Raw genomic sequence first — 27,752 nt, 5'->3', positions numbered from 1 at the left:
TTTGCATCTAGGTTTAATAAGGAAATGGGTCGATACGCCGCAATCTCTCTGGGGTCTTTTCCTGGTTTCACCGCTAGTACTGTGATCGACTGTCATCGATGGGGTGGTTGATCCCGAGGTGGCGAAGGAATTGAAGAGAGTCGTCATTGGGGCTAGCAGCTGGGGTCGAAAGAGTTTAAAAAAAATCGAGGCGAGAAACCATCCGGCCCCGGGGCTCTTGATTTTAGGCTTTTAATAGCCTCGTCAATCTCCTCGCTGGTGATCGGGGCCTCCAACTCTTCCCTCCTTGGGGTTGAGAGCTTGGGTAAGGCGGCTCCCTGAAGGTAGGACTGCTGCTCTCCACAGGGTCTTGGGGTAGCCGTCATTGTCTCCGTCAAGTGGGCCTCTGCAATCCTCAACTTATCCCGATCTGTGAACTGGACAGCACCCTGGGGGTTTCTGAGGCCTATAATAGTATTCCTCTTCTTGACTCTTGCCAATTTTTCCACTAGAAATGTATTCGCCTTGTTTCCTCTGGCGTAGTAACTGTCATGATTCCTACCTTCAAGGAGCCAGGTCCGACCCAGCAACCCCAGAGGCAGGCATAATTTCCCCCAGGGAAGTGCCAGCGGGCCCAAGCTGGGGCCCTTTGGACACAGTCCTGGCACCTTAGGCGCCAGGCTCATGTTGGACCCCTGTCCTGGCGCCTTAGGCGCCAGGCTCATAATGTGTTTTAAGGTGCACTTACCTGATGCAGACCATGCTGCTACATCCAGGCCCTCTTGAGGCCTAAATGGAACTACTTTACCTGTGGAACTACTTTCCCCTGGGTGTGGTCAGGGAAGGATACATACCTGATCGGTGGAAGGATACATACCTGGAACTTCTCCCAAAGCTATTTAAACCACGCCCGATCAGCAACTCACGCTTCGCGTTGTTCTGCTCCTCGCAGCTGGACGCTCACCGTGTCAGCTCCTGCATCTGGACTTCAGCCACGCCTGCAGCGTCCTGCGTCACCTGCTAAGAGAGAATTGGAAAGAAAGAAGACCTTACCTGCTTAAGCTGCATCACGGAGACTTCACACCGACTATCCTGAAAGGGAAGACATCATTTTAAGAGCATTTCGCTTCGATCACTGCAGCGCTGCATTTCACTCACCTTTCCTGGGCACCTCCATCTTCAGCAGCGATCATCCGGATCCGCAGCCACTTTCCAGAGCCTAGAGAGAAAAAGACAAGAACACAAGGTGAGAGAAGGAAGGGATTAGGAAAAGCTCAGTTTCCTTCTAAGACTTACCTGTTGGGTCATTCCCATTTCATTTCGGGTCCTGCCGCTTCCTGGCATTCCGGACCCCGGCCCCTATGGGGAAAAAAGACAAAGACATTGAATGAGCGAATGCAAAGACATTACCCGAACGCTCATCCAGAACTTACCTGTCATTTACTGGAACTGCACATTTCACTTCGGGTCGGCGCCATATCTCCGGCATTCCGAACCCCGGCCCCTAAGGGGAAAAAGACATAAGCGTTAGCGCATGCTGCAATAAGACAATGAACTTTATTATTAAGCTTGAACTTTTGAACTTGCTACAGAACTCTTACAGCGCCTTACCTGAATAGTCAAGCTTATGTGAACTCCCATCAAACCTCAATCCAGTGAAGTAACTAGGTTTCAACGCGCCCCTGCATCAAGCAGGATGGAGAACTCATCCTTCCAGACCCTAAGGTGAGACTTCACGGGGAATCGAGGAAGGGTATCGTGGAGGGTTGGAAGGGAGTGGGAGGCTTGAGCATTATTCCGTCAGTAGGTAATACTCCCTTTTCACGCACAGGGAAATATTCCTGCGAGCCAGTGAGTCCATCTTCAGAGTCCTGCGCTTCACCATAGAAGAAGCATCAGCACTCGAAGCCAGACCTGCGCCTCCGTGGGAATCAGGTGAGCGTGACAGTAACTTTGTTTTGGTTAGAAGCTGGGCTGTGTCCTCCGCGTAATGGGCCTCTAATTTCTTTCGAGCTGTCTGCAAGGCACGGTAAATTCTCGGGGACCAGTTTCTGGCCTTACATGTCGTCTCCGCCTCCAGGAGCTTGTCCTCTAGGATGCGGCAGGACTGTTTTTGTTTGTGATTGGCCGCTCCTCGGGAGATTAGCACCCCTCTCACCATGGCCTTCATAGCGTCCCATGTATTCGCCGGGGAAGTATCTTTGTTTTTATTTTCTTCAAAGAACTGCTTTATTGTTTTAGCCACTATGTCTCTGGTGGCCATATCGTTTAGGATCGGGTCATAGAGAGATCATCTGCGTCTTGGAGACGGGTCAGGGTCATGGGCTCTTAGCGTTAACATTATGGGTGCATGGTCTGAGTGGATTCTGGGACCTATGAGGACTTCATCCGTGAATGCCAGTATCTGCGGGGATGCCAACAGGAGGTCGATGTGTGAATAAGTTCTATGTACATAGGAATAGCACGAGTAGTCTCGCTCCTCTGGGTGGAGGACCCTCCAGGTATCTACCACGTCTAAGGTTCGGAACACTTTGAGTAAAGCCATTGCCAAGCCGAAGTCTCTGCGGGCCGGAGGGTGTGATCTGTCTGCTAAGGGATCGGGGACTCCGTTGAAATCTCCCCTGATGATGGTATGGCCCTCAGCGAACGGAAGGCGGGAGCTTTCCAGGGCCAAGTAGAATGCCTCCTGGTCTTCATTCGGGGCATATGCTGAGATAAAAGTGTATAGTTGGCCAAGCATTCGGCACTTCACCGCCACAAAGCGGCCCTCAGGGCACCGCTTAGAGTCCAGAATTTGCGGCTTAAGACCTTTGGCGATTAAGATCGCTGTACCACCCTTCTTCGTTCCGCTAGATGCCAGGAACTGTAGTGGAAATTGTCGATCTCGGAGCCTTGTGTAGTCAGCTGGAATCAGATGTGTCCTGTAGGAAGACAGTGGAAGCCTTATCATTCTGGATGCGTCTCAGAATCGCTTTCCGCTTCTGTGGGGCATTGAGGCCTCTGACATTCAGGGTCAGGAATCTTAGTTTCTGGTGTGGGGGGGGGGAGGACTCCTGGGTGTCCTCCGGGATGGAGTTCTGCTCTTCGCGGAGGGGATGGCGGTATTCATTCTTCATCTCGTGGCTCAGGGTCAACAAAGCTTTCCTGTGGCTGGGTTTCCTGTATCCTCCAACGGGAGGGTAAACTTTTCAATGAGTGGGCCAACGGGGCTCTAACTGTTCCCCCAGCCAACAGGGCTGGGGTCCAACCACTACATGAGGTTGGTCTCTGAGGGTGAGTTGGTGACATACTCCTTGGAGTGGGGTATAGGCCGCTCGGGACCCGCGGCGTTACTGGATCTCGATTTCTTCACTGGATCAATCTGCGTTAGAGCCCCGGACTGGGCTGTATCATTTTATCTTTCGGCGTCTCTGAGTCCTCGACCAAGGTTGCTGTTCCTGGGGTAGCCGCTCCGCCTCCCCCGGCGAGTGCTGCAGGGATTGAGGGGTAGAGGCCTCCGGCGAGCGTGGGTGCAGAATGGACTCGACGTCCTCTAGGTGGCTGATTCTGCGCTGGGTTCCCTGGAACGTGAATTGGAGAGTGGAGGGGAAAAGCCATCTGTAGCGGATTTGCCGGCTCTGTAGAAATAGTGTTAGGGGTCTAAGGGTTCTTCTTTTCTGTAAGGTTGTTAACGAGAGGTCCTGGAAAATTTGCAGTGGGGAGCTCATGAACGAGAGTTCATCTTTGGTGCGGCTAATGGTGGAGATGGCCTCTTCAGTAGCGTAGAAATGGACCCTGGTAATTACGTTCAGGGGGCCGTCTGAGTCCACCCCCCCGTCTTGGTCGTAGCCTGTGAGTGCGGTCCAGGATAAGTTGGGATTTATCCATGTTTGGAAGAAGGGCTTGAAAGAAATTGCCAATGTATTCTGGCAGCTCTTTGTCTGTGATGGTCGATGGGACTCCTCTGATGCGCAGATTATTTCGTCGTGCCCTGTTTTCTAGGTCTTCTTGTTTGAATTCCATCACTTCATTCTTGGTCTGCAGCGCCAGGATCTCTCGTCTCATGTCTAGGATCGTGGCGTCATGGCTCTGGGTCAGGTCCTCCACTTCGCCCAGCCTCTGTTCCGCCTCGGTCAGTCTATGATCCGTCTGATCCATCCGCGTGGTAAGTTCTGACATACAAGACCGGAACTCCGCCTTAATGTCCTGCATGAAGGCCTGGATGTCTTCCTTAGTGGCTAACTTTCCTTGCTCCTCAGGGGGTTTTTGTGGAGTTAACTTAGGTGGGGGGTCTGGCCTCCTCGCCCTGTCCGCCGCTAAGAGCATGGTGGATATGTCCGAAGATTTGGCTGATTTCGTTGGCTTCGACATTGTGTCGGGCTTAGGAGATCCAGGCAGCAGTGACTGCAATGCTTAGGGTTCTCGAGGTGAGGCTTACTAGACTAGGGGGCCCGAGGTCAGAGGGGGTAGAGAGACTCAGGTGAACAGGCAGAGCGTTAGACGAGACGAGGATTACCAGACCTTGCCTCCGTGGCGTTAGAAAGAGGGCCGCAGTGTCGGCGCGGCCAATGTCGGATTCTGTAGGAGGGCAGGTGGAACGTTTCCGGTTGGGGGGGGCCTCGGGGACGGGACCCAGGATCCAATATGGGCAGCGGGAGTGGGCCGGGGCGCCCCAGGAAGTCCCAGAGACGGGAGGGGGGGGGGTTCCAAGAGGGGCACCGAGAGAACTCCTGTCGGACAGAGGGCGCCGTCAGGTCTTCTGGGCAGCAGGGGTGGATATAGCCCCTTCAAAACTTAGGAAGGTTCCTACCTCGTCTGGGTTCGCCGAGTCGGGCTCAGAGGCTGGGGAGCAGTAGATCAGCAGCCGCTCCTGCGTAGGGTCTTCAGGGCGGTCCGTGGGCCCGGCTTATGGGAGGCCTGCCAAAGGAGAGTGGGCCGGGGCGCCCCTGGAAGGAGCCGGGCCGTCTGATGTGTCAGAATCCTGGCGTGGGGTGGCGGAGCAAAGCGGGGCCGGCGGCAGCGCCCGCGGGATCCCGCAGGAGGTCGTTCGGTCGCCAGTGAAGGCCGGATTGGAGGTTCCGGAGACGCCGCCTCAGTGTGTCGTTCGAGCCCTCCCTCGGAGCGAGGCCCGCTGTCCCGGTGAATCTCGGCGGGTCCACTCCCGCTGCCGATCTGGGTGGGCGGTCGCCGGCCTCACCACTGCTCTCGCTCGACTCCCCGGGAGAGAGCCGCCGCAGCTCCACAAAGCTGTGTGGGCAACGGGACCACCGAGATGGGAGGAGGGGGCCACCTCTTCGCTGCGGAGTGTGAGTCGGGGGCCCACGTCAGCCCGGGTCCAGCCGCAGGGGATCCGCTCCACTGCTCACTGTGTTCCGTTCTGGAGACGGCGGGATAATTACTCTCTGTCGGCCATCTTGGGAGCTGTGTGAGGAGGCAGGGGGCCCCGGCACAACGGGCCGAATACGGGCTTCAGGGATGATGTCATCGCCTCGCCAGGCAGCAGTCGATGCCTCAGGGATTCGCCTTGCTTATGAGCCGGGGGATGCCGCAAATCGATCCATTAGGGCTGATTTATTCATCATCGCCGCGGGTCTCGTACGGAGGCCATTACAGGAGCGGCTGCATCGCTCGCGCTCCAGGCCACGCCCAAGGATAACAAGTTTTAATCTCTCACGAAGATGAGAGCAACAGCAAAGAACTTTCTGCCGAAAAGTAGTACAAGCAGAATCTTATAAAGGAAAACATCACCATAGATGATACAATACATATAATAAAAACCACACAGCTGGTTGGTGTGCGCCTACACATGATCCGCCAGCTCCATAAGAGATGCCAGGCCATTGGTTCCAGCCCAGCCTGTTTGTCTTCCATCACTTGGGTCCTGCAGTGATCATCATCTTCTCATGACGAAGGTCAAAGAAAAAATTAACTACACTCCTGACATAATGCTGTTTTATCACTATACTGTGCACCTGGCAGGCCTCAAGACGGGCACAAAGGAGGTTCCGGGACACTCCGACCTTGACACACACATTTCATTCACTCCCTTCCGTGCCATGCGGCTCCAAGGTCTCCACCCTTGTTTTGAACTATATTGTATCCCTCCCAGCACCTCACAATACAAATCACACAATTGTGGCTTCAACGATGTGCCCTGTCCGTTCTCTTTGAACATTTCAGGACTTGTTACTTTGGGGTTGGTGGTCAAAAGGCACCTGGTGCCATGGAATTCAGGGATGTTAGGTTTTAGTCAGTTATATGGGCTATAACTTGTGGTCGCCTGGGGATGGGCCGGATAGTGCTTTAGCCAGTGTGAGATCACATGCACACCAGGCGCCGGTCTGTGATCACGGCCTTGTAGGGCATATTCCTCTTGAACATCTTTGCAACACTGTTAGAACAATGAATATGAGTTGTGGAGGTTGGAGGTGTGGGCTGTCCTCATGGGAGCTGTGACATGGCTAAGATTTCCCTTGTCTCGCAATTTGGGCCCAGTGCATATAATGCTGCACTCGCTGCGCAGCCCTTCCCTTCTACCTATGGTTACTAATATCTACACAAAATAGCAATGATGCTCGCACCCTATCCTATACTATGTGGGTTGATTATATTGGAGTGGGATCCTTTTGTATTGAGAGGTGGTCCTCTCACCGTCCCCCTACACCCTGGCCCATCAAAGTGCTTTGAATGCATCTCGCCTCACTCTAAAGCACCCTTACCAACAACACCTACCTGGGAATAATGTTTACAAAAGTTGCTCCTGGGCAGCACATAAGTTGAGGATCAGGAATCTATTCAAACTTATAATGTGTACTATGGATATGGAGCACAGGTGTTTACAAAGTAAATTGAAGTTCAGAATGCCAAAATTACCTCAGTTGCACTTTACAGAGGTCAAACTCCTAATGATAATTAAGGTGGCAGTAGACGCAGATTGGCAAGTGGATGATTGAGTTGCAGCCAATAACTTTAGCTCTCTAAGAATGCAGGTGACAATATTTAAAGAACATGTTCTCCCAGGGTTGAGATGTTTATTAAATCAAAAAGGTGTCAATGTACTTGAAACTGGTGATAAATTGTGGTGTCAAAGCAGTCTACAAGGGATAAACCAAGTGACTGCAAAATTGGCAGAATTGAAGATTCGCTACATTTTACATGGTCTTCTGCTAAACATTTGAATTTAAGAAAAAGATACATCAGACCCCACCTACATGGACTGGGAGTCATAGATAGAATGGAAGAAGTAAATGGGACTATGTCTGGTATATAGTTGAACTAGGGCTCTGCACATTTTACCCATGAGGCATATGTTATCGAGAGCCAGACAGTTTAACTTCTTGTAGATTATATATTGTAACTGTTTCTTTTAGGACTCGGTATTCTATATTAGATATATTAGAAAATATATTGAGATGCTTTTATGTTGGCAATTCTCTTGTATTTGTGGAAGCAAAAAGCACACAAAAAAAGACAACGGGATTGACAAGGACGTCTATTCAGCTCTTGAAGAGCCCCGACTGCCAGGATAGTTACACAAACAGCACACACAAAGCAACAGACAACAGTTGTACATATATGACACAAATGATATAATGAGGCTACTAATTAAATGAAAGATGAGCATAAAGTATAATCCGAATACCCATCCAAGCTTTTAGTCACAGATCAGTAAGCATGCAGCGTTCAAGGATCTGTTTGAAGCCACTACATACTCTACACAGCCACTACATACTCGGGGACCAAATATGAGTGCACAACATTTGATTTTGTAGGTTGCCAACAGCCCACTCTCCTAGGAGATACATTTGCCATGAAAGTGGGCAAGACAACTTGGCAAAGGAAAGAAGGAGCAACTATTTTTACTGGGCACATGTCACTCCCTGACTGAAGGAAAGCTAGTCTGGACATAGTGGGAACCCAATTATGAAGAGGTCCTCTATGATTTTCCCCAAGAGATTGACCTTGACGGAAAATCAAGAGCACAGCCTGTTATACAATGTTATAGATGCACAAGACATTTTGGGGTCCACCAACAAATATGGTGGCCCGGCATCAAAACCAAATAAAGTTCAGGACAGACTGTCCTAGGACAACAAGATGTCAGCTGGCCAAATTCTCTCACACAGTCACATATCCAAAGGAAGGGATCTGAGCTCATGTAAGTTCTGTGACTTTGTATTCCAGCTACTGTAGAACGTATGCATCAATCAGCGGAGATGTAATTGGTGTGACCTGAGGAATTCTACTGAAATGGATGTTGGTCAATGTGGGTGGATTTGTTAGTTTGGTTAGGTGGCATTTTTCCCCCATGTGGTCTGCCTATCATGGGCAACTCTTAGAATTGGCTGGCACCTTGGGCAAGGAGAGCTGTGAGGGTGTTGCTGAAGCACAGAACCTAAGAGCTTTGGGGAATGCTTTAGGAGATTCTGATGGTCTAATGCAGGGATACTCCCAAGCCCACGGCATCTTGCTGGCCTTCAGACCATTGGTTCTGGTCCACCTTCATATATAAAGCGGAATCTATGTATGTGTGTATGTTTGTCTGGCTATACGAATCCACACCGTTGAACTCACTGCTATCAAATTGTGCATGGATTACTCATTTGTCTGGGGCAAGATTGTAGTCTATGTTTGGATGCAAAAGAATTCACTCCGTAGACACCCTCATTTACTGATGCTCACCCCGATTCACTACAATAGGTACTAGAAGGAGGCAAAATTTGAAAGTGTCTGAAGCTAAATGTTCGATGTGTTGGTTATTCCTCTGAAATGTATTACTACTGTACACAGTTCGAAAGTGTTTATTAAAGCATTTTTAAAGGGAATTAAAACGAAACAGGTTTGTTTTTATCATGCCACTACAAATATGGGAAATGGCAAGGTTACAGTTTACTTAAGTTCATTCACAAGAGAGGAGCACAATCAATCTTTCTTGGACACTATCTAATGTGGGAAACACAAGAAGGGACTGAAACATGCCGCACTAAATTCGAACATCCCTTGGAAAAGCTCCATCGGATGCCAAGCGAAAATCAATATCAAGAGCTTCAGAAACACAACAAACAGCAGCACGACTTGCTGACCAGAGGACAAGAGCAACATCCTCCAGGGCACACGAGACACCACTCGATCAGGACATGGGCAACGCCGGATTGGGGGGGGGGGGCGGGTGTGTGTGTGTGTGTGTGTGTGTGTGTGTGTGTGTGTGTGTGTGTGTGTGTGTGTGTGTGTGTGTGTGTGTGTGTGTGTGTGTGTAAGAGTGTGTGTGTGTGTGTGTGTGTGTGTGTGTGTGTGTGTGTGTGTGTGTGTGTGTGTGTGTGTGTGTGTGTGTGTGTGTGTGTGTGTGTGTGTGTGTGTGTGTGTGTGTGTGTGTGTGTGTGTGTGTGTAAGAGAGAGAGTGAGAGAATTCAATGAAACAACTTAGTTAAGGGGACGTGTTATGGTTAAATTGCACTAATAAAAACCTACGAAATTCAATGGTAAAAAATTGGTACAGGGACGTTATGGTTAGAGGTAAAACCGAAAAACCACAGAAATTCGCCAATTATGGTAAACTAAGCAACCATAACTCACGCCACCGCCGTGCACTGCTAAGACTAACACCCAGGACATCAAAGATGACATCACAAAAGGCACGAGTTATGGTTGCTTAGTTTACCATAACTGGTGAATTTCTGAGGTTTTTCAGTGTTACCTGTAACAATGTTTTACCATTGAATTTCATAGGTTTTTATATTAGTGCAACTTAACCATAATGTCCCTTTAACAAAGTTTTCTCAGTGAATTTCATGGGTTTTTACCAGTGCATGCTATTTTCCTACAACTTATTAATATCATACTTACCCAATAAGCAATATTTATGTTCAATTTACAAAGTTTCACCTTAACACTTGCCATTTCCCACCTTGTAGCTTCATTTTTAACACGTCTATACACCTTTTGCAACTTTTTTGAAATAATTTTGCATCCGTAGACGTCCAGGAACGTCTGACTTCATCGCAGACCTTCTGGACAGTGCCACGTGACCATACGCATGTGCACGGAATGGTGACGTGTTTGCACTTTGTGATCGGACCCGTGCTTCGAAGACAGTTCGGAACTACATTTTCTACTTATTTAGGAACTTCCAACTTCAAAATTTCCCTTGCACACCTCCTACGCCTTTTCGTGCTCATTATCCATTAACAATCTAGCACACAGGACAAAAATGGCATCAGCTATTGCCATCCCTCCTCCCCAAAAGCCACCACCACCACCAGCTGGAGGACCGTCACAACAACAAAAAAGCGCAGTACCTCCAAAGACAATGAAGAGGACCAAGAAGATGAGGTAGAGGAAGTACATACTTCTAGCACCAAGATCTAATCATGAGTGTGCCAGGTCTTTACTACTGTTGGAAGTGTACCAAAGGCTAAAGCTACCAAAGTGAAATGCACTGACTCAGTCGCAGACTACCTGGACAGTACTCCTACGCGACCACCTCCATGCACCGCCACACCAAATCCAATGACCGCAATGTTCTCAGAAAGGTTGTTCCTTTCTCAGTAAGTAGTAAGCTGTCTTCCTCCACCTCATCTTCCTCAACAAATACTGTAACCACACAGCCTAATGTCTAATGGCTTCGGCGTGTTATAAATAAATGAATAAATAAATAAGGAGGGCTCCGGACCATTATCGTCCATTGCAGCCCCTGAAATCGGGGATAAAGGCCATTAGCACCCCTAGTTCCCAAAGCGGGAACCCAGGGTGCTAAAACATCGATTTTTCTGCCTATAGCGGGACGCCTGTGGCCTCCCGCTGTAAGAAGGAAGGATTATCCTTCCTACAAAAATCCTTTTCCAAGACAGCCAACATGGAAAGAGAAGGCGGGGCTCCGTACACAACCCCTCTACACTTGCCATGGCAGCCTGCAAAACCCTATGAACATATTACCACAAGCACTTTTTTTCCTTTTCAAACCTATCCTACTTTCGAATAACTTTACAACATAGCCGGTCCCAGGTGGACATGGCCATTTGAACACCATTTTTTGTCATGGCCAGTAGCCAGATTGTGTGCGTCATGATCTTATACCATGACCCGGACAATCTGGCCGCTGCCCATGGCCACAGGCTATACCTCAGTCACCAAAGGTCTATCACTATTTTTTGTACCTACATTATGACACTTGTCAAAAAATAAAACACAGGCACATTTGCAAAACCATGTTTTAATGTCCTTGCCAATACTCCTTACGCAAGTTTGCTGGAAATTCACCCATGTTTTATTTTTTCAAAAGTATCAAATGCATGCACACACAATAGTCATAGTCATATAACTTAGCCCCCACTTGGCAAAGTTGATTCAGACTTTACAAAAACATTTAGATCTAACATCTTTTTACAAACGTTTGTGTAGATTCGTCAAATTGCACCACATTTATAAGCCTTTCAATATTTTGGATACCCCTCTTATTTTGCTCCCTCTTGAAAGAATCCCACCAAACTTTGCAATAACATACATATCTAGATCTATAATCGTTTTCCAAACCTTTGTGTAGAATCATCAAATGGCACCTCATTTATAAGCCTTTACAATATTCTGGGACCCCCCACCCCTCTAATTTTGCCCCCTCTTGACAGAAGCCCACCAAACTTTGCAAAACCATTTATACCTTGTTCTATAAGCATTTTGCCAATGTAGGTGTAGATTCGTCAAATGGCACCTCATGTATAAGCCTTTACAATATTTTGTGCCCCCCCTAATTTCGGCCCCACTTGACAAAATCGATTCACACTTTACAAAACAATAGATATCTAGACTTAACATTTTTTTGCAAACTTTTGTGTAGATTCGTCAAATGGCACCTCATTTATAAGCCTTTACAATATTCTGGGACCCCCCCCCCTCTAATTTTGCCCACACTTGACAGAATCCCACTAAACTTTGTAAACCCAGTCAGAATCGGGTTAAGAATATTAATGCAAAATTTCATACAGTTTCATTAAGTGGCGCCAAAGTTATAAGCCATTCAAGAACAGCTTTTCACCAGACCTGTAATGCAGAGGTGTCTGTGAACTTGACAGGACTGTTTGCGAATATCTAGACCGTTCGCAGACTTTCGCAGCAAAACTCACCCGTTTTTTAGCTTCCTGCAGCCATATCCCATCCCACCCTCATCACCCCTCACCTCCCCAGAGATTATTTGATAAGTTTGACAAGTGCAAAGTTGTGTTTTTTAATGTTTTTACCGCGATGTCTGCGGACAGCGCTACTGTCCGTGAATCCAAGATAGCGGGCACATCGAGAAAATATGACACTTCACGCTTCACTCCAACCAATCAGCGAGCACGTCGTCTGTCCATGGACATGACGTAAGCCAATTGGCCAATCAGTGTCCTGTCCGCGGCGCAAACAGGGAAGTGTGTCTGCAGAGCGGACATAGATAGCACTAATTTACTTAGACCTACTTTTTGGTCGTTTAAAAAAAAAACGACTTGACAGATTTCCACCAAATATACAAAAGCACACTTTCGGGACTAAGCCGCCGCTCCAGCCGCAAATTTGGTGAAAATCTGTCCAGCGGTTTGGGCGGTAGGCATGAGCAAATGTTTTTCTCCATTCAGTCTATGGGGAAAAAAATAAATGTTGGGATCCCCCTTGACCAAACCTCATGAAACTGCAATGGAATTCGGAGTGGGCCATATACTTTTTATGCAAAGTTTGGTGAGGATTCGTCTAGGGGGTCCACCCAAAAAGTGCTCTTCCTAAGGGTTTAGCAACTTAACCATAAATACACTTTCTTTTTTCTTTTACAGGGCCTGTGCTAGCGGCCCTGTAGCTATGGTTAAGTTGCTCAACCCATAGGAAGAGCACTTTTTGGGCAGCTTATAACTGCGCCTCCCCCTCCCCCCCAAGGATGAATCCTCGCAGAACTTTGCAAACAAAAGTATATGGCCCCGTCAGATTGATTCTGCAAAGTTTGGTGAGGTTTTGTCAAGGGATAGGGGTCCCAAAATTTCAGTTTTTTCCATAGACGCAATGGAAAAAAGATTTGCTCACGTCTACAGCCCACCAAATTAGCGGCAGGAGCATCAACTTGTTCCCGAGGTGTGCTTTTGTAAATTTGGTGTAAATCCGCCCAGTCGTTTCTTTTCAAATGGCACAAAAGTAGGTTAAGAAAAAAGTGTGAGATATCTGGGTTTGGTATGCGGACGGGCCTCTGACGTCAGATCCGCGGACATTGGTCCAGTCCGCTGATTGGTCAATAAAAAACATGAGGTGCGTCATATTATCCAAAACGCCTGCCATGTTGGATCCGCGGACAGCTGCAACTGACCACAGACGGACCCGTGGGGAAAAAGACTGGAAAACACATTTTGGGTCTTTGGTTGTTGAAAAGAGGGGCTGAGAAGGGTGGGGGGGGTGGAAACAAGATAAGGGGTTCTTTGTATAGGTGGAAATAGAACGTAATGATGGTGCAGTAGTCCACGGACACCGCAGTTGGCACGCACCGATTCTTGGGCGGACAGCTTGAGAAACACATTTGGGGTTATTTGGTGACTGAAAGAGGGCTCGGTCAGGGTAGGGGAGTGGAATATAGAAGATATGGGGATGTTTTCATTGGTGAAAATAGAGTTGGAAGTCCATTTAGATGTCTGCAGACATCATTTGAATTGGGAGGGGGAGGTTCACGGCGAGTTGTGCTATTCCAATATGTACTGTATGTCCTTGTTATGTATGGTTTAATTATGGTGTGGTGGTTGTGGCCAGATTCTTGGGTGCATGGCCGTATTATGCTGTGGTGGTTGTGGCCAGATTCTTGGCTGCATGGCCATAGGCTACGTAGGCCATGCACCCATGAATCTGGCCCCTGGCCACAACCATCACAGCATAATACAGCCATGCGCCACACCCATTATAATAATATGTGTATAGAAATTGAATCTGGCCACTGGATACTACCATCATAATATGTGTATAGTAATTATAGATAGTCTAGGTGCAGTATACAGTATTTGTAACATGGTGACATAATACAATCGAAGTGCAAATAGTACTTATGGTTGCTGTACCATTGAGGGTATTGGTTGAGTTTGTTGTACATGGTAATGAAGAAGAAATCTTTGCTTCTTTCTCTGTGAAAAAAGCATAGTATAATATGTTAGGCAGGATAGTTTAAAATGTTTCATTACTTACAATCTTACATATTCGTGTACTTTTTAGACCCTCAAAATCAGTACATTCTAAGTACTATGTTTGGAACAACATTACTGTGTTCTGCACAGCTGCTGTTTCCGTTTGCATAATCATTGGGTACTTGTTGGCGTATTCTGCCTTGCTTTTCAAAAATAAGTTGTACTCTCTTTTTTATGTACATTTTTATTAACATTTTCATCAAACAAGAAAATAAACAAATCCCCCCCTCCTCTGCCTTCCCCCTCCCACATGCCTGAGCATGAACCTACAGTTTACTCATTGTGTATAGTTCCAGTTTCCAATATCTACTGCCCCCTTACCTGAGCCCCATAAGTTGTTTGAGACATCTCCTCCCCAGTGTCTTTGTCGGGTGTCCTGATGCCATAATTAGCACCTGTTATATTAGTCCCATAAGTCTAATTCGTCTCGGGCACCAAGCTCCTCTTGCCTATTTCTGAAGGTAGTCCAAAACCAATGCCCAGTCCGCCAAAAAGCCCTGCTGATCTCCTTGTAACGAGTAGGACATTCACTCTAGGGCCACAAAATTCCAAACCTTGCCCACCCATTTGTGTTAGAAAGCGTACCGAAATGTCACTGCGTCTTTGGGGGCGCACAAAAAACGGACTGCCACTACTGCGTCCAAGCAGAGTGGGGGTTGCAGGGGTGTATCCCCCGCTCTCCTTAAGCACAGTAACGTGAGTCTTGGGGTTGCAGGGGTGTCTCTCGCTTACCATTTCAGTAAACTGGGGGACAAGAAAGTGAAAAAAACTAAAAACAGAAAAGCACCCTGCAGCATCATCTCTGATTCACATTGGTGGGAGGAACGGACGCTGCAGGGATAGAGAAGTGCAGGCGGCACACTTCCGTGTGCTGCCTTAAAGGTACGGTGGGTGGGGTGGGGGTCGGAAAGGGGAATGCGGGTCGGAGGGATGTGGGCGAAGTGATCTATTTGATCACTGTGCTGCACCGTAATTGACGTCAACATTTTTGTCGGCATAGTCATCACATAGATTCTTCTTATTCCAATGGAGGGTGTTTCAACTTCCAGTTTTGTGCCAGTGCTCAGGCCATCATCAATATCACAAACTTTGCACTCCGCTTTGGTGAGGGAATCACTCAGGCTGGGCCCTAATCCCAGAAGTGCAAGGCCTTTGTTACCACCACACCTGAGGTGTGTTTCTCTCCTGTACTCAATACTGCTTTTTGAATACGTCTTAACTGCATTGTGAATCCTAGGTCGTCTTCCCACAATTCAGGACTCCCATAACTAGGTGTGTTTTTCCTCCTGTATTCAATACTGCATTGAAAGTAGTGCCGTTCTGTGGCTTACCTCCTTGCATTAGCACGCATCCAGCGAACCTTCTGCCACTTCTTAGCACACGGCGTCCTGTCCATTTGTCATCCTGTCTCCTCTGCGTGCACCCTGCCCTGTGTCCTTACTTAGTGTTCTCGCCTACCCCTTCCCACTCGCTCCCTCTTCTCACCTCTCCCCTACTTCTCTATGGTGCTCTCTGTCTCCCCTATCTTTTCTAATTGTTTCTATATCTACTATCCTGCTCTCCTCACTAAATCTGGTAGGAAGAAGTTTAAAAAGGACATCCTGGTCTCCAACCCAGGCCACCCTAACGCTGACACCTATACCAGTGTCTCCTCCAGGCAAACTGTCACCGACATCCTCTTTGTCGTTCCCTCGCCAGACCTATGGACCTTACATATGGTCTCTGTGCTCTCTCCCTTCTCTTCCTCTCCCATTAACGCTGGCATATGTTGGGAGGTCATCGTTAATGTTTATCTGAATGGTACCATCTTGGTCCAAGGCCCGCAAGCCAATCTTCTTCTCTTTGATAGACGCTTCCCGCGCCTCATCAACTTCCTCTCCTCTCCTGCTGTCCCTCTTCTTCCCTCCAGGGCCTCCCCTGCTATTTCCTCCTTGGCTACCTTGACCTCTCCTCCTACCCTTTCTGCCCCCCTAGGGCTTCTTCTACACCTCCACAGGGCGTACCTCCGATTTGCACCCCTCCCCGGAAGTCTTTCAAGGGCGGCAACCTTCTCCATATTGCCACTCTAAATTCTCGCTCAGCTGTCTAACACTCCTCTTACATCTGCCATCTTCTGGAGGAACTTGACCTTGACATCCTCGGTCTCACCAAGACATGGTTCACGGCCAGCTCTTCCACGAGCTTTGACACTCCACCCGGACGGCTACAAGATCCTCTCTGTGCCTAGGCCCAACCATTCCGGAGGGGGTGTAGCCCTGATCTTCCCAGAGTGGATTCCTACCTTAGTCATTTCTATGCAGGCCTACTCATCCTTCGAATGCCTCGTCTGCAGGCTCTCTCTCTCCTAGCCATTCCCTTACTGTGGCTACCATCTATCGGCCACCTGGTCAGATCTCCTCCTTCCTCTGAGTGGTCAGACCTCTCCTCTTCCCTCCTGGTCTCGACCACTCAACTCCTCCTTCTTGGAGACTTCAACATCCACCTGGATGCTTCCTGCCCTTCCTCTGGACTTTTTCGTGACCTTTGCAACTCTCTCTCACTCTCCATTCTCCCCTCTGGCCCGACTCACTCTGCAGTGCATACGCTTGATGTTCTGATCTCCTCGGACCTTCCCCTTTCTATTCTTCTCACTACTCCTCTCTCCTGGAGTGATCACATTCTCCTTTCCTCCCAGCTCACCCTCTCTATCCCCCAGGCCAAGCCCTCTCCATCATTGCCACCCACCTTCTCGGTCATCAGACCCATGAAGCGCGTGTCATTGGAGGCTTTCGCTGCCACTTTCTCTCCCCCCCTACCCCTCTGGCTGACTCACACCCTGACAGCCCTTTCTATGCTCCACTCTGCTATATCAGACACTCTTGCCCCTGTCATGAGGATCCGCCTGAAGCCGAAAGCCAAGTGCAACTCCTGGTACGACTCCGTCCTCGTCACCCTTAAATGCAAGTACAGGGTGGCTGAGAGGAAATGGCTTGCTTAACATACATCCTCTGACAAACTGGCCTCCTGCCTGCTCCAAAAGGCAATACCGGCTCTCTGTTCGCACTAAGAAGAGAGCTCACATCCAAGCCCGCATCTCTGAGGCCTCCAACAACTCGGCCGAACTCTTTAAAATCTGCAAGGAACTGGCCAATCATGCCGCAGTCTCTACCTCTCCTGTCCCTTGCCAGGCCCGCTGCATGTCCCTGGCTTCTCACTTCATCGCTAAAACTCAGGACATCTTGTCCTCTCTTGCCACCTCTACTCCCTGCCCATCCTCTGGCCCTTCTGCTGTCACCTATCCTCCCTCCTTCTCTGCCTTTCCCCTGTTCTCCCCAGAAGAGGTTTCTAGACAAGTCCGATCTATGAAAGTCTCGTCAAAACAGGTTCACCCCTGTTCCTCCAAAACCATCAAGGACCAGATTGACTCCCTGGCTCCTGCCCTTGCCGATTTTGTAACCACTCTTTCACCTCTGGAGTCTTCCCCGCCCCCCTGAAGCACTCCCTTGTGCACCCTCTTCTTAAGAAACCCTCTGCCGACCCTTCCTGCCCTGCTAACTATCGCCCAATCTCCATCACTCCTTTCCTGGGCAAACTCCTTGAAAAGCTGGCCATCTCACACCTTAATCTTCACACTGAATCTGTTGGCTGTCTCCATGACCATCAGTCTGGCTTCAGGGCTGCCAGAAGCACGGAAACTGCTCTTCTGAACACCCGCGAAGACCTGCTCTCTAACCTTGATTCCAACACTCCCTGTGTCCTCATCTTACTTGATCTCTCGTCTGCCTTCGACACGGTCAACCATGCCATCCTGCTCAATGGTCTCCGTGATAACCTGTGCATCACGGGTCAAGCCCTGGCGTGGCTGACTTCTTTTCTCTCCGATCGACCCTCCTAGCTCCAACTCGGGTCCTTCCTCTCCTCCATCTCTATGTTCCCCAGGGGTTTAACCTCTCTCCCTGGCTGTTCAACCAATACCTGGCACTTCTTGCCCACTGCATTGCCGCACTCTGCCCCAACTTCCAGTGCTCTGCGGATGATACTCAGCTCTCTTTCAGGCTACCCTCAGCCACTTCTCCCTCCCTCATCTCGGACTGCCATCCAGGAGTGGTGTGCCGCCAATGATCTCTGCCTGAATGCCAGTAAGACTGAAATTCTCCTCATCGACACACCCACACCCTCCTTTCCTGTCACTCTTTGGTCGGCCTCTCTTGGCCCTCTCCCTGCTCCCACCTGTGAGGCTACAAACCTTGGGGTCATCTTCGACTCCACTCTATCCTTCTCTCCTCACATCTCTGATATCTCTAAGAAGTCACAATACTAGCTGCACCTCCTCAGAGGTATTCTACCTTTCCAATCCTTCCCCCAGAAGCTCACTGTCTCCAGAGCTCTGGTTCTCTCTAAGCTGGACTATTGTAACAGCCTCTTTCTAGATCTTCCTGCTTCTACCCTCCGCCCTCTGCAGCTCATCCAGAACCGGACTGTGAGACTTGTCCTTGGCCTCAAGCCCAGGGATCGTATCTCTCCAGGATTGAAATCTCTGCATTGGCTCCCCGTGGCTGGAAGGATTAAGTTCAAAACCCTCTGCCTCGTCCACAAGGCCTTCTGGGGCCTAGGGCCTTAATACCTTCAACTCTCTCTTCCTAAATATCTCCCCTCTCGAGCTCTTCGCTCATCCACCTCCAACTCGCTCAGGGTCAGTCGCTTCACCAAGCAACAAGTTGGTTGTAGATCACTTTCTTGGGCCGGGGCCTCCCTCTGGAACAGCCTCCCTGCCCCCCTGAAACTTGTGGTTCCGGTTCCGGAAGCACCTCAAAACCTTTCTCTTTGCTTCTGCTTTTTCTCCTCCTCTCCCCTGCTGACTTCCTTGCTTATACTGAAACTGCACTGGCTTACCTGGCCACCCCCTGATCTTGGGCCCAGGTCTCCCCCCCTCCGCCAGTCGCACACCTGCACTGCCCTCCTGGATACCTCAGCACTTGGGGATTGTTCTCTGTATCCCTACAGTCCTACCACCAGCACTTGAGACATGATGCATGCACTTACCCTTCTCCCTTGCCCATTCTTTACTTTGTTATTTATTCTTTATCCCATGCATTGCACTGTCCCCTTCCCCCTCCCCCCTCACTTCTTTCCCCCCTTCCCATGCACTTGCGCGATCTGAATGACACTTGGCCTAGTAGGAGCGTTGTCTGTCTTCCCTCTGTTCCCCCTCCCTTGCCTCGTCGCGCCTTGAAACACTTGAGGATAGGCGCGTTATAAATGCCATATCATATCATACCTTATCCCCAGTGTTGCCTCTATCGCTTTTGAGACGGCTCCCCAAGACCCCTAAATCCGCAGGCATTCCCACCAAATATGTCTCCAGGATCCCTCCTTGCCACACTCTCTCCAACACATCCTAGAGGCTGAGCCATAGATTTTATTTATCATAACCAGGGTTAGGTGCCATTGAATCATTAGTTTCACCCAGATTTCTCGAGTTTGGAGGGACCTAAGCTTAGGGATACAACCCCCCCAGTTTCTCCCATTCCTCCTCCTCTATTGGCTGACCTACCGCAGTTTCCCAGCTCTGCATATACCTTCTCGTCCCCGGGCCCTCCCCTTGCTTTGCAAACCTATACATTGTGCCCACCAGGTAATCATTTCTTTGTTCCGTTGCTAGGTATCTTTCAAATGGAGACCGGACTCGGGTCGCCCCATCCCTTATTGGGACCTGCATCACCCGATGTCTTATTTGGTTAAATCTAAACCTTTCCCCCTCATCAAGGCCAAAGTCCTCCTTACATTTTATAAAGGTTTTTATCTCAGGACCCTCAAACATATCCTGGATTTTCTGGCAACCCCCTTCGTGCCACTTTTGGAATCCCTTACCCCTTTCCCGTGTAGAGAATTGCAAATTGCCAAAAATAGGGGCGAAAGGGAATGTGAAGGTAGTAATTTGTGCCCTCTTTACTAAGTCATCCCGGGACTCTCCTACCACCTCCATTATCCAACTACGATACATGTTCTTGGGTCCATCTGCTTTAGGTTTGCACAGCACCTTCGCTAAACCCCCCCTACCACTGCCCTGTCCATGTCCCTCCATACCTTGCCCCGATCCTCCCTCAACCAGTCCATAATCACTCACACCAGTGAGCCCAGGAAGTACTCCATAAAGTCTGGTTCCTCCCATTACCCCTCTATTTCTAGGCATCCTCATCACCTGTCTCGCCAGTCTGGTTTTATTTTGATTCCAGAGAAAACTCCCAGTATATTTCTGAAGAGTTTGAAAAAACAAAGTGGGGATCTGAATCAGGAGGGAAGTAAAAAAAAAAATAATAGTTGTGGAAGGGTCACCATTTTTAAAACATTGATTCTACCCATCCATGTAATAGTCAATGGGCCTCCCGTTTGGATTTTATGCTCTCCAGGAGTGGTGGAAAATTGGCAGGCTATAACAAGTCTATTGTTTTTGTGAGTTATTCCACAAAATACTTTATGGCCCCCTGAACCCATCTATGCGGAAGTTCCTCCTCGAGTACACTTTCAGTGGCTATGGGAGTCATCAGATTTAATACTTCCGGTTTATTTTTAGTCAGCGCGACTGCACCAAATCTCTGCAATTCTTCTCCCATGTCCTTTATTTTTATCTCCGGGGATTGTACTATTATCAACATGATATCTGCATAGGCAGCAATCTTATGCGCTCCTCCTCCAAACGAAATCCCTTCTATTGCAGTGTTTGCTCTGGCAGCCTCCAGTAAGGGCTCCAAATGGATCACATACAACGGTGAGAGGGGTAACCCTGCTTTGTGCCCCTCTGAATGTTAATAGGGGCTGATACTTGGCCATTTATTGCTAAGCATAATAAAGGGGAGTGATAATTACGTCATATCTTAGAAATAAAATTCTCCCTGAAGCCCGTTTTCCTCACGGTGAGAAACAAGAAGTTCCATTCCACCCTGTCAAAAGCCTTTTCGGCATCCAGGGCAACAAGGAGGGAGGGAATATCTTCTTATTCACTTTTACATCTTTCTGATATTGTCACTTGTGTGTCTACGTTTGATGAAACCTGACTTGTCAGTGCTCACTAAATCAGTGCTCTCCTGATGGCGACCATCTGTATTTTTGAAGTACTTAGATACCTGTTGGCGTATTGAAACTGTTTTGCATCTAAAAGCAGCTTTGCAGTAGTATAGATGCAGATAGATACCAGTTGGTGTGTTCTAACTGTTGATAGGTTTATAGTTCTGAAGAGTATTCTTTGAAGCAGATACCTGTTGGCGTATTCTAACTATCTTGCTATTCAAAAGTAGCATTGCAGTATTATGGATGCAGTTAGATACCAGTTGGCGTATTCGAACTGTTGATAGTTGCACAGGTTAGTGACTAAATTTAGGTTTAAGGAATATTAAGTAGGCATTTGTTAGATTTGCTGGTAATCTCTTTTTTAGAAAAACAGACGTTAGTTGCATTCAAACCAACCACTTTTCTTTTTAATGTATGGCATATAGTGACCTGCAGTGGTTGTGGCACCGGTGTGGTAGATTATGCCTACGAATAAGGTTTTCTTGCTAAGAGATATTAGCCAGTGTGTGAAGCTAGTAAGCTTGCAGGTGTTTTTGGTACCACCTGCATTGTACCGTAAAAGCATTAGTATCAGATATTGACTCTGCAAGTTTATGTGAATGGTGGAACGATTGTCTAAATTGCAAAAAGTGAATATGTAATGATTTAGATTTTGCAACAGCTGATGAAATGGAATGAATTCACAATTTGGTAAAGATACATACACAGATCGTTCATTAGGGATGTGCTCTTGTGAAACATGGTTGCAGAGAGTGCATGTATGTTTCCACATGTATGAAATCTGGAAGATTTCATTTATAGGTATCCGTTTGGTTTCCAGTGGATATTCCTGTGTGTTTATGTTGAATTGTACTATTCCTGTACAGGATTATTTGTGGCATTTCTATGAAGGATGAGAATTTGCAAACACAACTGGTCTGAGCCGTTCAAGTAAACATTTTGAACAATTGGTGGCAATTGGAACAGAAGATTGATTGCTACATTTGCATAGCAATTTATACCAGTTGTGCTGGAAAATGTAAATGGACCATCGAGTTCTGTCAGTCATTTGCTGGACCTCCACTTGGTTTTTTTAGAAGAAATATTTCTCTATTATCTGCTGATGGATGTACAGTTGTGTTTGCACTAGATAGTTTTGTGGTTGTACTGCTTGATGGAGTAGAAGTTTTCTGTTTCTCTTTGGTGGTATTGCTGAGAGATCAATTATAAGTTCTGTTTGCATTAAGCTTCTTTTAAAAACTTTACCTTTTTGAGGAACAGGGTACATATCGAGATGGGGTGTGTAGAGGGCACGTAGTATGCTGTACTCTAGAATGCAAGGAATGTCAGCCTTGACTTTGTTTGCATCAAAATTGACTAGGAATAGTCATTTGAATTTACGTAGATGTGAAAGTGCTACATAACCCCTGCCTTCTTTCAAGACTGTGCTGCCAATGTCAATGAATGCCTGATCTAGGGTTAGATTTGTGAATAGTGACTGCATATGCAAGATACAGACAATTGTTCTCTGCGTACATACATGTCTTTGAAAAGAAGGAATCGTGCTGTTGAGCGTCCTATCCTTTTAACTTCTTCAAAGCGGATGTTGACAAACTGAATGTTGTCATGTGGATACGGCTGGAAGCCAACAACTGTACCAATTGCTCCATTCACTAAACCTTGCTCTACGTCAAGTTACGTTTACTCTGCAGTTTAGACACATTAACATTTTCTCCAATCCAGCTCGGTTGGAGATAGATTTTTCTAAGCTTTTTAGTTGTGCTGTTGCTTATTGACACACGGAGTCTCATGCTGTGCACTTCCAGTTTGTCTGTGGAGCTAATATGCAATATTGGTGGCATTTCTGTTTTTAGCATTGTCTTGTTGAATTGACTACAGCTTGCTAGGGTTGGCATTAAGGACATGCATTTTACATTTTTTTGGGCTAATTGTTCCATGACATCAGGAGCGATGTGTTACAGCCATATAGCTCATGGATGAGTCTACTATTTAAGATGGATTGTGCATCTTTAGAAAGAAAAACAGTTCTAATGCTTTTTAAAATGTTAGCATAGGTGAGGTCGGAAGACTGACATCTTTTGAGTTAGTTCTCTGAATTGGAAATGTTGCCAGAGATTTACATTTCCTATGCTGCCAAGTGCATTGTGGTCCTGTTTGTGTCCTAAGGTTTTAAAAATACGTTCAGCTTTCACTGGTGTTAACTATAGGAGATCTCCAAAAACAATAACATGTTTTCCTCCAAAGAGTTGTTCATAGTCCGTTTTTAGGACTTTGCAATCTAAGGTGAATTAAAGCCAACGTAAGGTTGGAAACCATGCTCACCTCATCTATTAGATTTCAGAATTCTGCATAGTTCAGTAACAGCTTCTGCTGATAGTTTGTAGTATTCTAATTTATTTTGGTGTTCTACTGGAAGGAGCAATAATTGGTGTAAAGTACCACCTCCTATGTTGTAGGAAGCTAAACCTGTGGGGAGTGTTACAACAGCTTAAATGTTGTTTTTTAAGTTTTGTAGGAATTTGCCGATTTTAATTAAGAATGTTTTTCCAGAACCAGCTTCACCACTTACATAGAGCAGCAGGTTTATAATTTTGACAGCTACACATTTTACTTTCATGCTTCAAACCATGTTCAATTTCTTCAGTCACTTCTAGGTAAATGGTAAATTGGGTATATATGGTAATGGTGAAGTAATTTTAGTACAAGAAGACATTATTTATGAATGTAGGAGGAGTTGTTCGGTAGAAGAGTTAATAAAATTGGATCTCATTAGAAGTGTGGTGGTAACCCAGCCGGTGCCGCAGGCGGGTTGCCACCTGATTTGTAATAATTTTTTAGCACCTATCTTCCCTGTGCCACCAGTGCATCTAACTGGAAAGTTAGATGCCAGAAAATGTTAGTCCCGATTCCCGTGGAGTCCCATAGATCTCTATGGGAATGGGGACATGGGAGCACTGGCACCGTTGCTAACGCGGCCGGTGGTCTCGTGATAATTATGCATAACGGGGCCGCAGCAAGAAAGTGACATTTCTATAGAATGCAAAATGGAAAACGCTGAGCGTTTAAAAAGCTGTCCTTTTTGGTAGGCGGTGCATGAGTTAAAAATAGTTTTGTGGATTTATAGCAGCACTGAGAAATGGAGATGGAAAAGAACATTGGACTAAACTGAACTATTTCTTTAAACTTGCAAACAAGTAGGCATTTCTTTTCCCCTGTGTTTCCATTTTTTTTTGCACCTTCTGAAAAATTGTTTGTATATTTACAAAAACTGCTTCAAAGCATTCTGAATGGAGATGGAAACTATTTGTAGAACACTTTTAAGTGGCACGTGTGTGAACGTTTATTATGTTGTCATTACATGCATAATTGCCAATGTGATGCATTCCAATGTGTAGTTGCTTATTAAAGGATGGTTTTGTTTGTATTGTGGGAGTTGTGGTAGCACTCTTTGCATTAGAAGAACAAGTTACTTTCTTACCTGGTAACGTTCTTTCGATGGGATGGTCCGACGACGTATTCCATATCTATGACATGTAATCACCACAGCTGTGCTGCTTCGGAAACTTTTTTCGGCGTCTGCGTCCTGCGTCGAGGACGTCGATGCGCCGTCGTCGAGGACCTCCTCCGACGTCCGACGTCATCCGATGTGATAAGTAGGACGCACGACGCCCGTAGCCTCAGTTGTAGTTTTTTCCCCCAGAACGTGTGACATAAGTCAACTGCCAGTCAGACACAAAGCCTTGCAGAACGCAAGCTGCAATCGCAAAAGAAATTCTGCAGCGGGGAAGGCAGGGCGGGAGCGATATGGAATACGTCGTCGGACCATCCCATCGAAAGAACGTTACCAGGTAAGAAAGTAACTTGTTCTTCGAGGGGATTGGGTCCTCCGACGTATTCCATATCTATGACAGACTCCCAAAGCAGTACCAGAGCAAGGAGGAGGGAAAGAATTTAGAATCAAAATTTAGAATAGCCAATCAAATAGCAGAGCAAAGGACCGCTTTCCCAAAGGCCAGATCCTGCCCTCGGATGGAATCGAGGGAATAGTGACGTACAAATGTATGTACTGAAGCCCAGGTGGCTGCATCACAGATGTTGCGAATAGGAACACCCCTCTGCAGGGCAGTAGATGCAGCCATACCCCTGGTAGAATGGGCCCGCAAGCCAGCAGGTGGGTCCTTACCCGCCAAGCGGTAACACTCCGAGATGGCCAAAATAATCCAGCGAGACAAAGTCTGTTTCGCCACAGCTTGCCCCAAACGCTTCCCAGCGTAACCAATAAAGAGTTGATCGTCCACTCTGACCCGGGACATGCGTGAAACATAAAAGCTTAAAGCTCTCCTAGGATCAAGCCTATGGAGCCTCTCTTCTTCCTTACCAGGATGCGGGGGAGGATAGAATGCCGGAAGAACAACCTTCTGGGCCAAATGAAATTCCGACACTACCTTCGGAAGAAAAGAAGGACGAACTCGAAGGACAACCCTGTCCTTGTGAAATACAGTGAAGGGTGGCTTAACTGAAAGTGCCTGTAACTCACTCACTCTGCGAGCGGAAGTAACCGCAACTAAAAACACAGTTTACAGAGTTAACAGCCTCAAAGGGCAAGAATGTAAAGGCTTAAACGGAGCACCCATAAGAAACCCAAGAACAAGGTTCAAATCCCAACCGGGCACCAGGAAAGGTGACGGAGGGAACACATTAGTGAGCCCTTTCAGAAACTGTGAAATTAAAGGAATTTTAAAGTAAGAACACTCTTCAGACGAGCGCTTAAAGATGGACAGCGCCGGCAGGTAACCTTTAATGGTACCCACTTGCAAGCCCCTGTGGGCCAAAGAAAGTAAAAAGGACGGAACCATGGGGATGTCACATGCAAAAGGATCCACATTCTGAACTCTGCACCAGTCGCAGAACTTACGCCAACGGCAACGGTACAGAGACTTTGTCGCCGGCCTTCGGGCCGAAAGCAACACCTCCATCACGTCTTCAGGGAGGTCCCAATCCTTATACCTCAACCTCTCAGAAGCCAAGCGTGAAGGTTGAGGGATCTGACCTCTGGATGGAGAACCTGACCCCCCCCTCCCGTGAGAGCAGATCGTCTCGGTAGGGAAGACCACGTGGAGGCCAGATGGACAAGTCGAGAAGGTCCGGGTACCACGTCCTCCGAGCCCACGCCGGAGCAATGAGGATCATCCGGGAACCGAACTTCCCTAACCTCCGCAGCACTTGCGGGATGACGGGGACTGGAGGAAACGCGTACAGCAGCGGGAAAGACCACTCCACCACGAACGCGTCTCCTAAGGCTCCTTTTGGAGGAAATTCCCGCAAGCAAAACCTTTCGCACTTCCGGTTGACACTGGAGGCAAAGAGATCCACTTGAGGGGTCCCCCAAAGGGCGAAGATCTCCAGGAGAATCTCCTGAGCCAACTCCCACTCGTGAGAGATCGCGCTCTGCCTGCTCAGAGCGTCCGCCGTCACGTTTTCGTCTCCGGCCAGATGAACTGCCGAGATCGAAACTTCCTGCTGGATGGCCCAGAACTCGAGCTGCATCGCCTCCCTGCACAGAGGAAGTGACCCTGCCCCCCCCTTTTTGTTGAGGTAGTGCATGGCCACTGTGTTGTCCGTCAGGATCAGGACATTCTTCCCTCGCACAGTCGGCAGAAAAGCCTTCAGGGCTAGCCTGACGGCCCTCAGCTCCAACAAATTGATATGGAGTCTGGACTCCGACGCAGACCAACGACCGCTGACTGTCAGCCCGTTGGCATGAGCTCCCCATCCCGTGAGGGATGCATCCGTCACGATCGTCACCTCCGGCCAGGGAAGCCAAAATGGAGCCCCCTTCATCAAGTTGCCTTCGACGGCCCACCACAGAAGGTCCCGGGCGACCGAGGACGGCACCTGAATCGAGTCCGACATCCTGCCGGAGGACTGCGACCATTGCGTCTTGAGTGCCCACTGCAAAGATCTCATCCGCAGGCGAGCCTCTGGCACCATAAGAATGCAGGATGCCATGAGGCCGAGCAACCTCAAGAACTCGAACGCTGGGAGCGTCTGGGCATGCTGAAACTTGTGCACCATCTGCTGAATGTGAAAAGCCCTCACCTGGGGAGGAAAACACTGCCCCAGGGAAGTGGCGAGCACTGCTCCGATGTACTGGAGCCGCTGTGTTGGCGTCAAATGGGAATTTTTTTAAATTGAGGGAGAAGCCCAGCCTGTGAAGGGAGTGACAGGTGACGGATAGATGATCCAGGACTTGCTCGGGAGAGCTCCCCCTGATCAACCAATCGTCCATGTAGGGGTAGACGTGAATCCCCCCTTTCCTGAGATGCGCTGCCACCACCACCATGAGCTTGGTGAAAACCCTCGGGGCGGAGGTCAATCCGAACGGCAGGACCCGAAACTGAAAGTGCGAGTCGCCAACCGCGAACCTCAGGTACTTCTTGTGCTTGGGATGGATCGGCACATGGAAGTAAGCATCCTTGAGGTCGAGTGACACCAACCAGTCCTGAAGCTGAAGGGCCTGGAGGACTTGAGAGAGAGTAACCATTCTGAACTTGTCCTTCCTGAGGAGTT

At 48.0% G+C, this 27,752-nt stretch overlaps 1 protein-coding gene across 2 annotated transcripts in view; it reads right to left on the bottom strand.

Moving 5' to 3' along the window:
* Positions 1 to 27,752, bottom strand: part of LOC138516346 (uncharacterized) — an 888,519-nt gene that overhangs the window by 489,207 nt on the left and 371,560 nt on the right. The window contains exon 4 of one of the 2 annotated variants that reach the window (XM_069631386.1): positions 14,013 to 14,075. The exons of the other annotated variant lie outside the window; for it this stretch is intronic. Within the exon in view, the coding sequence (XP_069487487.1) occupies positions 14,013 to 14,075 (63 nt within the window). The remainder of the gene's footprint in view (positions 1 to 14,012; positions 14,076 to 27,752) is intronic. 2 annotated transcript variants of the gene reach the window in all.

This window comes from Ambystoma mexicanum, chromosome 6q, assembly GCF_040938575.1.
Source record: "Ambystoma mexicanum isolate Mex_15411 chromosome 6q, UKY_AmexF1_1, whole genome shotgun sequence".
Lineage (NCBI taxonomy): Eukaryota > Metazoa > Chordata > Amphibia > Caudata > Ambystomatidae > Ambystoma > Ambystoma mexicanum.
This window is presented reverse-complemented; position numbering and strand designations above follow the sequence as displayed.